Genomic DNA, 14,838 nt, shown 5'->3' on the forward strand with positions numbered 1-14,838 from the left:
GCCGAGCGCCTGCGCATGCGCCCGGCCACAAACACGCACCACCTCCGCGCTCCACCTGCGCATGCGCGGTCGGGCCCCGCCCTAGAGAGCCGTGAGGCGCGGCGGGTGGCGGCGGGTGCGGGACCCCGCGGTGAGTGCTCGGACCGGCCCGCTCCGCTCCGCGCCGGGCCGCCGCGTCCGAGGGAGCCGCGCGGGATGGGCGGGAGCGGCCGCCCGGCGCCCTGAGGCGTCTTTCCCGCCGCGGTCGCCTCGGCCGGGGAAGGGCCGGCTGCGGCGGGCTGGACCCTGGGCCGGCGGAGCCGCGGGTGGTCAGGGCCTCTGTGCGCTCCGTTCCTAGGTAAGCGCGGGCGGAGGAGCGGCGGTGCCGCCGGCCTTGGCGGGCCCCCTGCGGCAGCGCCCGGCGGGAGCTTCGGCGGCGGAGCGGAGCCGGGCCCGGCGCTGCGGGGCAGCGGCCGCGGGGGTTAGACTGAGGCTGCGGCGTCTCCTCGAGACCCGCCCAGGAAGAGCGGGCTGTCTGTCAGTCTGTCTGTCCCTCAAGCACGTTAAATGGTGGTAGTCGCGTGTGTTGTCCTGTGGCCTCTTGCCTGTCGTAACAAGAGGATCATTTCCACACCATTTTGTGGCCAAAGCATCTCTCTTTCACGAGTAGCTCCCGGCCCTTCGGCCGCTGCCTTGCACAGGTTACCCGGGAAACCTTGCAGTCTGCTACAGTGCAGTATCGTGAGGTCAGATCTCCTGACCTGCACAAATACGGAGGCGAGCAAAAGATCAGCTCAGCGGCGTTCAACGTGCTGCCATGGAGCAGCTAGCAGGGAGCAAACCACGGCTACCCCTCGTTCTTGTTTGTTACCAGTATAAGCTTGGAGCAGTTTTCTTCGGGTCAACAGAACTGCTTTGGCTTTGCACCGCAGAGCAGAGAGTATGGCCTTAGAGTTCATGCTGTGTTGCCCTCCACAGAGCAGATGGTCTTGATGGTGGGTTAACCACGAGAGGGCACTCGCCGAGGCTTCCCCAGTAACGAAATGGAAGGAAATGCCCCAGAAGTGTGGGGAGCAGACAGAATTTTTAGCAGAAGGGCTTCCACGTCTGTGCTTTAACCTGTGTCTCTTTATCAAGCGGACAGGCTGGGTGTTTGTTGGCTTTATCGCTGTGATAAGGTAGCCAGGAAGAAACGTAAAGCCCTTCCTGCTCATGGCTGGATGTTCCCCAGTGACTGCATCGGATATTCATGTAGGGGATGCTGGAGTAATTTTATAGTACTGCTGTCCTCAAAGACAAGCTTTTGAAAGACCATTTCTTAACACCAACACAGTCTAGCATGAGGCTGAAACCATTCCAAAGCTCAGCTAATCTGTTTTACAGGAATGTTTTAATATTTAATAAGATTTTTTCTGATCCAAGGGCAGTTAACAGGGAAGTACTGATCGTATTATGGAAGTTCCTCTGCACTCGTAGCAAGCGAGATGCAGTGCTTGGAACAAGAGGTCCACAAAAGCTCACTTTCTGCGAAACCACGTAGAATTGGGTCTGTTTTATGGGGACTCACCCATAAAAGCATGCTTTTCCTGAGTGAACCCACCTGCCAGGCTAATTTTTTTCCATGTGGTTTGGGGGCCATTGAGTCTGTGCAAAAATGCAAAGAAGACCCGAGTTCTGCGGATGTCAGTTGCCGTGGCAACGTGATTTCCCATGGATTTTGGTCCTGTCGTAATTGTGCTCTTTTTCTAACGTGATCTGGGAGTTGTGCGTTCCTCGGGGATGTTAGTGGCAGAGTTCCTGGGAATCCTTCCCCTTACCAGATTGATCTCACACTTTCCTAAAAGACACAGCTGCTTGTTGCCAGCTCTGGCCGCTGTTTCGCATGCATCAGATGATTCAGGGGAATTTTTTGGGAACAGTCCACAGATGTCACATCTTGGCAGGGAAATATAGGAAGAGAGAAATATGACTTTAGGGAGCTAAATATGAGCGGTGCTTTCTAAGCATGTAGAGAGAACTCTTTAAAACCCTAAATTATAACAGAGGAAATGTTACATTTATGGCAAAAAGCAATCTGAGGGTAGAAAAAAACAAGAAAGGAATAAAAAGGAAAGTACTTGTTTGTGCTTTACTGGCTTGCCAAGTTTTGGTTCAGGGCGCAGTGTTCCCCTTGCCCACATCGCTACTCGCAGATCCCTGACGCTGCAGAAGAAAGTGTCGTGGTGCTGTGGGGGATGTGGTCTTTGCTATGAGAGAAGCAGACCCTGGGAATCAGATCCTGGGTTTAGTTGGCCCGTGGGCTGTCAGACATGTGACGCTGCGGCTTGTGCTCCAGTGCGTGTAGTGTGCTCCTTTAGTAAACTGTGAGTAGCCTTACTAGTGTCCTGATACAGCTCTGGTGTTGCCCAGAGGTCACAACCTACCAGTACTTCTCAGACGTAATTGGTTGGGTTCCTTCTTGGAGTGGACCGTATGATCCATGGAAATACAGGAAATTCTCACTGTTACTGGGTTTTTTCCCTCAGCTTGAGCATCCTAGATTCTTGATAAATGGAAGAGAAACTATGCACTCTGTTTAAGAGATGCGGAGCCTGCACCCAGAAAGGGAGTTGAGCGTAATGATCCTGAACATCACCCTTCGTAGCCTGAGGTGTGGAGTGCCTGAACTCAGGTTAGGTGCTTCTTCTGGGTAAGCAGTGGGTAGCAGAATGTGCTTGAAAGGGTTTTCAGGAGGGTCTGTCAGGAGGACTTGCGCAGTCTGTCTGCACACGTTGGAAGGGTGCACCTGAAGCGCCAGTGTTTCTGAGCTTAGGCACCAGTGAACGGTGCTGTGTGGTGAAAACGGGGCAGCAAACTCTGAATGTTCCTGTCTGGAAAACTGGGTTTGTAGCGAAAAGTGGGTTGTTTTTTTTTTTAAGCTAAGGGAAACATCTGTGGTTGTGTCTCTCTGGGACACTAGTGACTCCTCTGCAAGGTGCCGAGGTGTTCCGGAATTGATTTGCTTCTGCTGCTTTAGAGCCAGAGGTACCAGAGATACCTTTTGTCTAAGGTAGTGGGTTGGATGGGGAACCATCTGCTGTGGTCTGGTGGTAGTGGTAAGGGACCGTGAGGAGGCCTTGTTTAGCAGATTTTCTTAGTAACTGGAATCATGTAGTCATCGCTGGAAAATTGCCCCCGCACAAAGTGTTTTTGCTAATATTAACTTTAGTTCCATCTCAGCTCAATGGAGGGAAAAACTAGAAAGTGCCATAAATTCAGCTGAGCTTGTCAAAGCTGTCAAATTACCACCTGATAAAGCTCCTGCCTCCTAATGATTACAGCCATCAGCCAGCGAGGAAATGTATGCCGGTGGGGCTTTCGGGCGACAGCGCCAGGGTTCAACATTGTTAGACTTTTAATGTAGTGTCATCTGGGGGCTCTTTGGCTTCAGTGGAGGGTGAAGCTCTCGGCAGAGTTATTTCTTTAAAAAAAAAAAAAAACTTCCAAAGATGTAGACTAGCATGCCACCCCTCTCTTATCAGCCAGATTAATGCTGACTACTAAATTTTAGTAAAGGTCTTCTTCGGTCCCATTTGTTAGTATTAGGACTCCATAGAGATAATGTCTTTTCACGTATAAAAGATGCTATTGATTTTCTGTTACTGTTGTCCTGAAATGTGCGCAGTGTGTCTATGGAGCAGTGACAATCCTCCATCACTAGCTTTATGGGAAAAGAATGGTTATTGAATCTTTTCCCATAAAATATAATCTCTTTCTCTCTTCCAGAATTTGCCAGCCCCTGTGGGAGTCCCTCATGTTATCTCTTTGAGAAAATTGATTTTTTTTTGTCTCTGCTCAGTACACTTGTGTTTAGTTTTGTTTTAAATTTGGCTCATGTGATATGAAATGAAGGCTTCCCTAATGTTAAGCATGCTTTCTCAGTGCTGTTTTACTACTTTTTCATCTAGATTAACGCTTTCAGAATGTTTTAAAATAAAATAAAGATACTTGCTTGGCACAAGTCTCTCCTGTTGTTGCTGGGAATTTTTTTACTCTGGGCGAGTCATAGCCCTGCTCTTTCTTTCCCGGCAGGTCTGAGATGCGGACAGCCTTTCAGCTGCTTACAGGTAAATTCGGGGTAAGTTTCTAGAGTCGATGCAGGCTGGTTGATTTTGGATGAATGCTGCCGTGGCAGAGAACACAGCTTGCAGTACTGTCTGCTCAGGGAGCAATGGTCTTTGAACTTGAACAGTGGCAAAAATACTCTGTCAAATTTGTCCTTTCCACAGTGTAGCAAATGACTGACGATGGGACTTTTTCCTTTCAGGGAGGAAACGGCAACATGAATTCATAGATGATGAGTAGGATGCCAAAGCCAGAGATGACAGTGCTCTTGAAGAAATGCTGGGTAGAACAAAAAGGTAAAAGGAACAGCTAATTGAGTGCATTTCGGAGCCTGCGGGACTTCATGTGGTACCTCCCCTCATGAGGCAAATGGCACACTCCCTCAAACCATAGCTGAGTTTTCCGAATTGCCCCCTCCTCCATTTTGCATGAAGTCCCAGTGACGCCTCTCACTCCTGACCTGCTCTTTCTATGCTTAGGTCTTCCCCAAAGCTGCATCGTTCTGTACCTAAAACCCCTGCGAGACTCGTACTTTCAAATGTGTCCTTGCATGCACACGCTCGCGGTTCAGCAGCCGTCTCATCCCGACCTGCAGCTCACGCTGCCAAATTAGTCTAGCAATCATAGCAGGTTGTCTGCTGCCATGTCTTGTGATGAGAACAAAAAGAGAAATAAGAGATGAACTCAACCAGTTAATTTGCAGCCAGTGCCATTCTCCTGAGGTGACGGTTCAGTGCAGCCATTGCTGGTACTGTCTTCTGACTCAAACCCGGGCAGGTACACATGGTTAAAATGTTTGGAATGTGTTGCAAACAAGTTGCCTCCACGAGGATGAAATTGCGTTCTGCTACTCTGATGTTTTTCACTGCATTTTGTGTTAATGCTGTTGAGATGCCCAGAGGAATCACTTCTTATTGACTCTTTCATTCTGAGAAATTATCTCTGTAACTGAGGCATGATAGTCCACTTGGGGACTTTGGGAAGTGTGAGGCAGATTTAATCACACCTGCAGAGAACCATGCAGTAGAAATGCCGTCATTACGCTCATCCAGTGGCAGCAGAAGTAGCTGAAGCAGCTGACGAGAAGCAAGAAAATCTTCATTAGTAACGTAGCTCTCCTTGGGATGTTTTCATGCTTATTTATGGAAGTCTGAATTTAATCCCCCAAAAATCAAAAGCAAACATTCTCCTTGAAAGTGTTCCGGGTTTGTACTAATTATCTGTCTGTTGCCCCCTGCCTCTTGGCTCTTCCTGGCAGCAAGTGTATGGGACAGAAGGGCGTTTCTGTGGCAAGAAGATCTTGACAGCATGAGAGCAGGATGAGGTGTGAATGGCTGATATATAAAAATAACAGTTCTATTCTGCTGGAAGCGTAGTCTTCAAAACAACAACCAGGGAGGAATTTAAGATAGCTTAGGTGTTACTGCCAGCTGTAATTTTTATGTGCTTAAACTGTTTCTTATGACCCAGACAGGGTCTGTCACACGGAGCATTGTGCAGGTCAGGGTTAAGGCTTTTGAATGTGGTAATGCCACAGCCTTCCCTGAAGGTTGTTAGTGCAGTTTTGACAGTGTCAGAAATTATTTCTTCAGGCTAGGAAATCTTCTGAAATATCCAGCAATCCTGTTTGCACAGCGCGTGTCTGGGACGAGTTTGGCACCTCCGTGTTTCTCACTAAAGCGTGTTTCCTGCAGAGCATAGCTTACACCAGCACCTGTAAAGGTCCTTACACCGAAGGATCTTTGGATCCTTTCAGCTGTGAGCGTGAAGAGCCCGTCATGGGGACGGAGCTCTGCGTTAGGACGCCGCCATCACCTGCCAGAAGTTGTTTTCAGAACATGTAGAGCTTGCCAGAAAGCCACCCTTTTACACTCTGAGGATGAGAAACATACAGGAATTACTTACAGATAACATTTTCATGGACAGCCCCCTGGATTTTGGGCAGTGTTGGTGGCTGGGAGCTGGGAACCTGTATTCCCTACCAGCTCTTTGCTCTCCAGAATCAGCCTCCAACTTACCTCCAGTAGAACAGTTCTCTGGGAAGTGGTCAATGACTTCTACTTTGTCAGTGAGAATATTATCTGGGCTCAGTTATACAGTTTAATTTTGCCTCCATTTAGCAAAACACATTCCTATTGCTGCCACAGTAAGGAGCTGCTCTGGATGCTACAGGATGTCCTAAAATCCTTGTTATGTTTAGGCTGCATGATGTCACAGGAGAGAACACCACCGGATTCAACTCTTTTGTGAAAAAGTAGTAATTTGTCCTGTGTCATTTGGGAAATGTAACCATGTTTGAAGTATCGTGTAAATATCATGAAATACAGAGTATTTTTCTGAGATGGTTGTGACTTGCATAAGTTATTGTATAGCTAAAATATATGATGATATTATCTTTAGTTTAATAACACCAGAGTTGAGAATTCAGGCATACTTAAAATAGTAATTAGGAGGTTGACAGTTGGACTTGATCTTAGAGGTCTTTTCCAACCTTAATGATTGTATGATTCTAAGTTTCTGGTGTTGTCAATCCCTATTTTAGGGGGTCTGATAGTTTTGTTCATTCTTTTTCCACATATCTGTATGCTAAGGATGTTGGTGTATTATTCAGCTATTTCTATAGACTTGGATGTAAATCTGTTTTGCTCTTTGAGTTTCAAAATTCTTCACCATCAATTTGGAAAGCTTTATGTCTGCTAAAATTGGAGTGCAGTCAGCATTGGCAAGGAGCTGTGTCCTTACGGCTGTGCCGGTTCCCCGGAGCCAGGACTTGTGCTGTTACCTGTTCCTCCGGCTCGCTGTTCGGGGCCCTGGAGCCCCGCCAGCGCAGCTCGGCAGTGGACCGCAGCACCCTGCGAGTCCGGCATCACGGCAGGCTGGGCGAAACGGGGAACGGGGAGTTGCTTTTCAGCATTTGCTGCGATTTCATCAAAGAACACTCTGTAGATATTATTTTACTGTTTGTGCACTAAAGGTGAGCTGAGGGAAGAAGTGTGGTGCTATATTCCTTTAAGATGGCTAGTGGCCACTAGCTGTGCTCAGTGTCGCCTCTGCCAGCTCCGGCATCGTGGCACGTGCTGTCAACTCAGCAGTGGCTGGAAAGCTCAGATAGGACCAGATTTGACATCAGCATAATCACTTCTGCGGGCGTTGTGCTTTGAATGTTGCCAACTCCTCGCTGTTTCTTCTTCCTTCCAGCACGTGGTACTTATGCAGCCCTGAGGACAGCTGCCTATAGACCAACTTGTGTTTTTTTGGTTTTTTCCCTCGGTCTTGTCGGCATTCAGGTTTTCGATGGCACTGGGAAATATGTATGCTGTTTTGCTTGCTGTCCTGCTAATGCTTTAGCTTGCTGGAGTCGGTGAGAGATGGCAGCAGTGGGAGTTAGCGTGCAGTTAGTCATTCAGGTGACGTGGTCTGACAGACAGAAGCTCTCGAGCTAGTAAAGGAGGATGCTTATCTAAGAGTCGCATCCAGTCGTTTAGGGTTGTGTAGCCTCACCTTACCACTTGATGCAAATTCTTGTACTTGGGCACAGGTGGAGCTTTTCAAAGCACCCAGTATTATGTTCATGTTTACCCTATGTCTTGCAAGCATACAAGAAAGGAAGGTGAATCACTCACTTGTATACTTTGATCTTAAAGTGGTTTGTTAGGCATAATTTCTTAGTCATTGTATTTGAAAATCTCGCCTTTGGTGTCAGAGGCAAGGCAGTTGGAGGAGATGCAGTTAGATTTCCTCCATCTTTGAAATATTTGATTTGGCGCAGAATGTTCCACTGACCCATCAATGCATTCTAGTAGGTTCCATATCATGTACTGGTGGCTGTTACAGCTGTTGTTACTGGAAGGTAGGGCTCCAAGGTTTTCTGGTTTGTGGGGTGCTTCTGATTTTGTTTTAGCTTTCCACCCCACAAGAAATTGTGGACGATTTTGACTAGTACAGATTAGTTCCTCAGACGAGCCATGGACAACCTCTCACTGCAACTTTGGTTGTTTTAATCCAGATACTTCCTTTCGACAAACTTGCTACAAACCATACGAGCGCCTTTTGTGCAGATAAACTTTCAAATATCACGACTGGGAATGTAAGTTGAAAGTTTGATTCAATGGAAGTTATCATGAGTGTATTAATATCTGCCACATGATTTGTCTGCTTCCCACCATAGTTGTCTTAATTAAAAATTCACCCTTTTTGAATAAAAGCTGGCAACAGACTGGCATAAAGTATACGAGGTGTTTTTGGAGACAGACAGTGTAGCTTTTCCCGCAGTAGGTGGGGGATGCCTGCCACTAATGCACCGCTTGCTTTATGGGATTAGTGTGGCTAATGAGTTGTCTATAGTAGTTCAGTAAACAAGGGCTTCTGTAGAGTCAGTGCGCAAGGAGGAAAATACTGAGAAGTCCCCATCGTGATCTGGGATATTTTTCTTTGAATGCCATCACACCAGTTGTTCCTGCTGAGGGATAGAGCACTGTTTTCAGCATTTCTTAATCATTGTTGCCTATAGAAAACCCATTTTTATTGGAACTACCTACCTGGCCACTGTGAATGAAAACTCCTCAGGGAGAAAAACTGTCATTGATTGAGGTGCAGTAGCTCTAAGAGTCTGGTTCAGTAAGCACAAGGTAGTTGTGTGCCTTCTTTTCCCGAAGAAGTGAATGCTTTGGGATTAATTAAACTCTTTTCAGTCTGTACACCAGTGAAACCTTCCTCGCATGCATTTTAGGGCTTACACCATGTAAAAAGTCAAATACACTATCTGCCTGACTCCAAGGCAAAGACTTGGGGAAAAATTACGTGTGTTCTTGAAATGAGAGAGACTCGCAGCGCTTGTCAGCACGTCATATGGCCCAGAGCACTGACGGTTCAAGTGTGGAGGTGTTGTTCAGCTGCAGTTCCTGGACCCTCCGCAGAGGAGAGAGCTCTGTCTTTCTCAGTCTGTCTCAGAGTCTTCAGTGGTGGTGGGCTTCTCCCTGGTGCCTTCAAGAGGCCTTCCACCATGTGCAGTTTGCATAGGTGTTTTCCAAGTAACTGCTGCACGCTGCTAAAGCCATCTTATTTTAGTTGTTGAAGCCTCTTGCTGTACATATCAAGCCACTGGGCTATTTGTGTAGCGTTAGTACTACTTTGTAGCTGCCGTCACTAAAGGAACAGGTTAACAGAAGCGGCTTGCCCTGTCTCTGAAGAGCGGCCGATCTGACATACGTGCGTACTGGTCTGGGCAGATCGAGAGTCCCAGGCTGCACGATCCATGTATGAGAGGAAAGGCTTCCAGAGGGCAAGGGCAGTTTGGCTCAGGTGCCTGAAAACACTTGAGTTCAAAACGGACCTGAGGTGCAGTTCTTGTTTTATGAAGGTATCTTTGTGTGCCCAGTGTATGCCTCGGAGTGCTCACCTTCCTTCCGCTGTCACTGCTCTCTGACCCGGCTTAAACTTGAAGTGGGTGCTTCTCACCCTGTGCTCATTTTTCCCGGGTATCCAGTCAGCTGACTAATGATACTGGATTTAAACTTCAGATGCGAGACATGTAAATCTCAGTGTGCGAGAGGTGTAAACCACATTGTTCATGTATTGCTGGCACCCAGAACCATAGTACTTTGGCACCTCCCTTACTGAGAGAGAGTGTATCCTATGTGAGGAAGGGAGCAGGACAGAGCCATGTGGGATTCCACGTGCAAGGAGCTTCCCAGTAATGACGACACATACACAGAGGCCTTTTGCCTCTGGCGTCTTAAATGGCATGAGAAATGAAGCAATGTCATCTGAGCAAACAAATGGCCAAATGAGGCGGGAAATATCTTATTTCCAAAATTCTGGGTTTGTTATAGATGGTGATAAGCCATTTGTTAAAAGCAAGCCTTGACGTTCTTTCTGATTTCACAGCTGAAACTTCGTGGTTAGCTGCGTAACTGGAAGCCTCTGTCGTGGTTGTGTCACGTAACGCTGGCCGTTGTAGTCCGTTAATGCCAGTGCTGGCACTCACACCTTTGTGTCATTCAGGCAAAACATAATTGTTCGGATTGTGATGGTGCTCGAGGTCGGGGACATAATTTCATCCCCCAGACTTTCACCTTAGCTGTAGGGGCTTCATGCTGAATACACCAGAAGCAAGTGCAGTCCTTAGATTATTCTCCTAATCAGCACTTAAATTCACAGGCGGCCTTGCAGATCCGTTTCTGAAATGTCCTCTTCAGGCTCGTCATCCAGGTGGCTGCCCGCTTCCATTGATCCCCTACTAATTTCTGCAGCTAAGATCTGTTTACTTTTTATACTTCTAGTTGATTTTCATCAATTGGTAATCCTACAGAGGGATTAACTTCTAGTTTTAATATTATTATAAATCTACTTAATTTTTTAAGGCAGGAAGAGGTGTTATAAAAATTGACATTGTGCAGCACTAGGTCACAGGTTTTACTGTTTACCCAGCGATGGAAGATGAAAGATGTCATTTCAAGTATAAAAGCTACTTCCAATATTAATAGTTCTCTTACCAGCTAAAAAAGTAATTTTATGCATAATTCTTTTCTTTAGGAGCACTTGCTAATTTTGAATGTGTCTCCCACTCTAAGGAGTCAGTGGAAGTTATTTTAAGCTGTGTTTATGGTTACTATAGGTGAGTTGGTAGCATGTATCTAATCCTGGGGCAGTGCTGTTGCGTTGCTCAGTGGTGCCCGGTGAGACCGTTTCAGCACCCTGAGAATGGCAAAGTTGTGGTCTTTTGGAGCAAATATTAGAATATGTGTGATGGGCTGGTTGTAGATGCGAGCATGGGTGAAGAGAAGGTCCTGGACTTCATGTAAATACTCAGATGAGGTTCTGCTAACTTAGATTTTTTGGAAGATACCATGCATTGTTTCCCTGGCAGAAATAGCCCTTTAGCTAAATGTTAAACTGGCGCTGTTGAAAAAAGAGAATGCATATTACTTAACGCTGAAAGTGACACTTCATAAGGATCTTTTTCAATTTATAGTTCAATAAAAAGGGTAATCTGTGTAGGGATATTCCGTCCTTGCCTACAATTCCACAGTTCTGACAGGATCACGTTTTACCTTCGTGCTGTCCCAGGCTGAAATACTTCATGTTTAATGCTCTGGGTTCTATAAATAATTGACGTGCCTGTCTTAGCAACTGGAGATCAGCAGCAAATTGTATTGTTGTTGAATAATAGGGTTCTTCTGCATTCTTTACTCCTTTACATCTTAATTTTCACTCTGCTACTGAGAGTGTAGGAACTGATTTACTCCACTTCAACAAAAAAAAAACAAACCCACACCAAGCGTACTGCTCCAGTCCTTCAGGGGAGGAAGTTCGGGGAAAGTCAAGAACTCACAAATGAAACCATCTAAAGAAAGGCTAGCTCCTTCTGTGTATTTTCTGCATAAACTGTTTGTATATATTTCTCACTCCATGCAACCCTCATGGGTCAAATGGGAAAGAATTGTTTTAATGGTTAGACAAGGGTTAGGAAAATCTAGAAGGAAAACTGCTCAACAGCTAAAACTAATGAGAAAATATTAAAACAATCATTTTTGTTTACAAGAACCACTGCGTATCTGAGATGACAGGGGAGAAAGGTTTTGTGTAAGGCGGCACTGGACAGACACCCAAGAGACAACTGGAGTAGCTGCACTGCCCTAGTACCGCTGTAAGGAAATCAGGATTGATTCTGGTTTGCGATACTGGAACTGTACTTTCATTTGGTTTATCTATTCATAAATAATGAAGCAAAAGGTCTGGGAAGGTCCTTCTCATTGTAAATTTATAGCAGGGCGGAACCCAGTCATGGTAGGGTCCTTTAAAGATTTGAGATAACAATTTCAACAGTAGTGCTTTTTAATTGAAAGCGTGAGTGCTCTGTTGTTTGTTCATGATGCTTCCACATTAGGCAGGCATGGAATAAGTCACCGGAGCGCATGAATGAGGGCTTGGTGTGGTAAATCCAGGACAGGTTTTTGGGCAAGGGGCAGAGGCTGGGTGGTGCCACCCTCAGAAGTTCCTCGGGAGCGACTGACTCAGTTAATTTTGACTTTGCCTCTGGCTTCCAGTTCCTGAATCTCCATGGCTTTGAACACCTTCTGCCTCTGTTACCATCATCTATTTCTTTTCCGTTGGCTCTACTTCTGTTCTTCTGTCGTTGTCTTCCATTACTCACTCCTCTGTTCTCGGTGCCTGAGGCTGACATTTTCATACCCTGGTGACTAAAGTTTGGCTCCTAGATCCGTATTTATTCAGTTAATATAGACAGCAGTCCAATTGCAGAGGAGTTAAGTATCCTGGAAAAGATATTTGTTTAAAAGTAGGAACAGAAATGTAGGAGCGTACCTTTAGGGATCTTAGACTTAAACATACTTTCCCGTTATTATTTGCTTCAGCTATCACTAGAGATCTGATATCAACCGAACCTGAAGATTACGCTGTCTTGTACATGTTGAGGGGAAAATAAGAATTATGGAGAACGGTCTTTTCCTCAAGTCGTATTGATGGCTCTATGGGTGTCTGCGCATGCTGTCGGCTGGGATTCAGTGAGCTGGTGTTGCCACCTTTGTCAGGCAGCATTTCCCGGCGGGTCCCGAGCTGGGACCTGCTCATCCACGGCCCAGAGCAGAGCCAGCCGCGTGCCAACGTTGTGCGCCATAGCTTTGCGTGACTGATTGTTTGTAGGATTTACACTTTCTTCTTGCTTCTTAGGCAGTAAGTGGGGTTTCGCATGCTAGCAGGGGAAAGGGGTTAGAATGTGGGGGAAAAAACATTCCCAGAGAGCAGCAGCCAGGGTGTACGGCTTGTTACGGGGAGATGACAACAAATTCTTCTTTGTACCTTATTGAAGACTGCACTGAAATTATAACTGAGGCTACCGTGGATGACAATCATATTACCTCCTTAAACTAAATAACTCGATTGTCTTATTATAACAGAAAGCAAAGAGAAATGTCCTAATATACTGTAGGAAATTGTCTTTACTAAATCTAGCCCAGCATTTATAGCATTGTATGTATTATTTGATTTTGCCAGAATTACATGAAAGGGGGGAAAAATTTTTAATGTAAGTTGACTACCAGAGTAAATCACAGCCTAATTATTCTTTTTTCCTGGCTAAAATTAGAATTTGATATAATGGTCAATAGACATTTTCTTTAATTTTTGAGACATAATTTCTAATAGCTAATCCAAACGAATTGGAGAAAGTTGCTGCAGAATTGAAAAAATAAATTATCTGAATTTTATGGTGACTTACTGGTAAATCCCTTTAGTCGGAAGCTTTAATTTACCTCATATTTCAGTTTTTTCCTCCTCTAACTGGCTTATGGGTGTATATTAGAGCAAAATAATTGTTATTTTCTTAGTGCCACCAGGGTGCTTGGAGCACGAACCTGGCCTGTTCTCATAGGGAAATAAAGGACCGAGGACCGCAGGGGAGGGAGCATGGGGCTTGTGGCAGAGGAGGTGTGCCGCAGTGCATGGCATGGCAGGCGTTCCCCCCTGGGGTTGCTGGCCGCAGCAAAATGCTGGCGGCTGGCACCTGTGTAAGTCTGTCTGAGGTTGCCCCGGAATAAGTGGGGCTTCAGCACTGCAACCCCTGCCGGCAGCCACTGGTTGCCTTCTGGACTCAGTGCCAGTGGGGAGGAACAAAGTACTTTTGCCCTTGTTCTTGGTTAAGTGGGTAAATACTGTGCTTAGTGTTGAGGCTACTGGCTTAAATATCTGCAAAAACTTCATGAGGCTTTGCACAGCAAGAACATCTTTCCTCCAGGGTCCATTAAAGTGGCTTAGGCTCTGAAGTTATGCTTCGGCTTAGTCTGGTGTAAATTCCCTATGGCCAACTGAGTTTTACGAGAGATTATTTGAATGTAGTGTTTGTATTTCTGAGGGAAATAAATGGGCTCAGAACTGCAGAAGGGTGACTCAGACTGCGGAATGGGGAGAAGGGTGTATGCGAACCCCAGAATTTGGAAGATGACCGAGTTTGGCCTCCTGCTAGGGGAGCATGCAGCTTCATCCATTCCAAGGGGAACCCAGGCTTTTCTTCAACTTCCAGACATCATTTTTGGGCAAGTTATTTGGATGGCAGAGCCCTAAACAGTATACTTCTCTGGAGAGCCTTTCTGAAGAAGTGCATGTTTTTGGGATATTTACCTGGTTTTGATGAACTTGGGGTTTGGAGATTGTACTTCACAGCTGCAGTGGAGTATTGTGAAGTAACTGTGGATTTATCCGTATGCGTTGACTTGGTTAGATTTGGGTTTATTCCTCGAAGAAATAGCTTTTGATTCTGCAAGCAGAGAGAGTAAAGGGCAAAACTATTTAATTTGTATCATTGTGAGGGGGTTTTTAAGCGTCTCTATTCATGCTTTTAAGAGTATTTTTGGAAAAACACTTGGCATTCCTTGCTTCTAAGTCCCGGAGAAACTCTGTGCAAACAATTGAAAAGAAATGGGGTTCCAAGATTGTCATTATAGCTATTAAAACTGTCTGAATTGTTTTGTTTTTTGATGCTTGCCATAGCAACGGTGGATGTATAATCTGCTGAATATCCATAACAGGATATTTGAATATGTTCTTTACAGTTTTACTTCTGCATATAACTAAGCATGCCAAATCATCACATTAACCCATTTAACTGAGCCAGACCCCCGTCTGCCATGGAATGACAATGAAGATTTTGTTAAAGAACTTCCTATTTCACCTCCCTCACAACAAAAAAACCCAAACACCGTACATCAGAATAGCAGCAGCTTTTATCAGTATTCCCTT

At 45.7% G+C, this 14,838-nt stretch overlaps 1 protein-coding gene across 1 annotated transcript in view; it reads left to right on the forward strand.

Moving 5' to 3' along the window:
• Positions 1-34: 34 nt before the first annotated feature.
• The window catches only part of CAMTA1 (calmodulin binding transcription activator 1), a 319,674-nt gene continuing 304,870 nt past the window's right edge, over positions 35-14,838 (forward strand). The window contains exons 1-2 of the mRNA XM_075113892.1: positions 35-130; positions 4,286-4,379. Coding sequence (XP_074969993.1) covers positions 4,313-4,379 — 67 coding nt within the window. The 5' untranslated portion in view covers positions 35-130; positions 4,286-4,312. The remainder of the gene's footprint in view (positions 131-4,285; positions 4,380-14,838) is intronic.

This window comes from Phalacrocorax aristotelis, chromosome 19 (assembly GCF_949628215.1).
Source record: "Phalacrocorax aristotelis chromosome 19, bGulAri2.1, whole genome shotgun sequence".
Taxonomy (NCBI): Eukaryota; Metazoa; Chordata; class Aves; order Suliformes; family Phalacrocoracidae; genus Phalacrocorax; species Phalacrocorax aristotelis.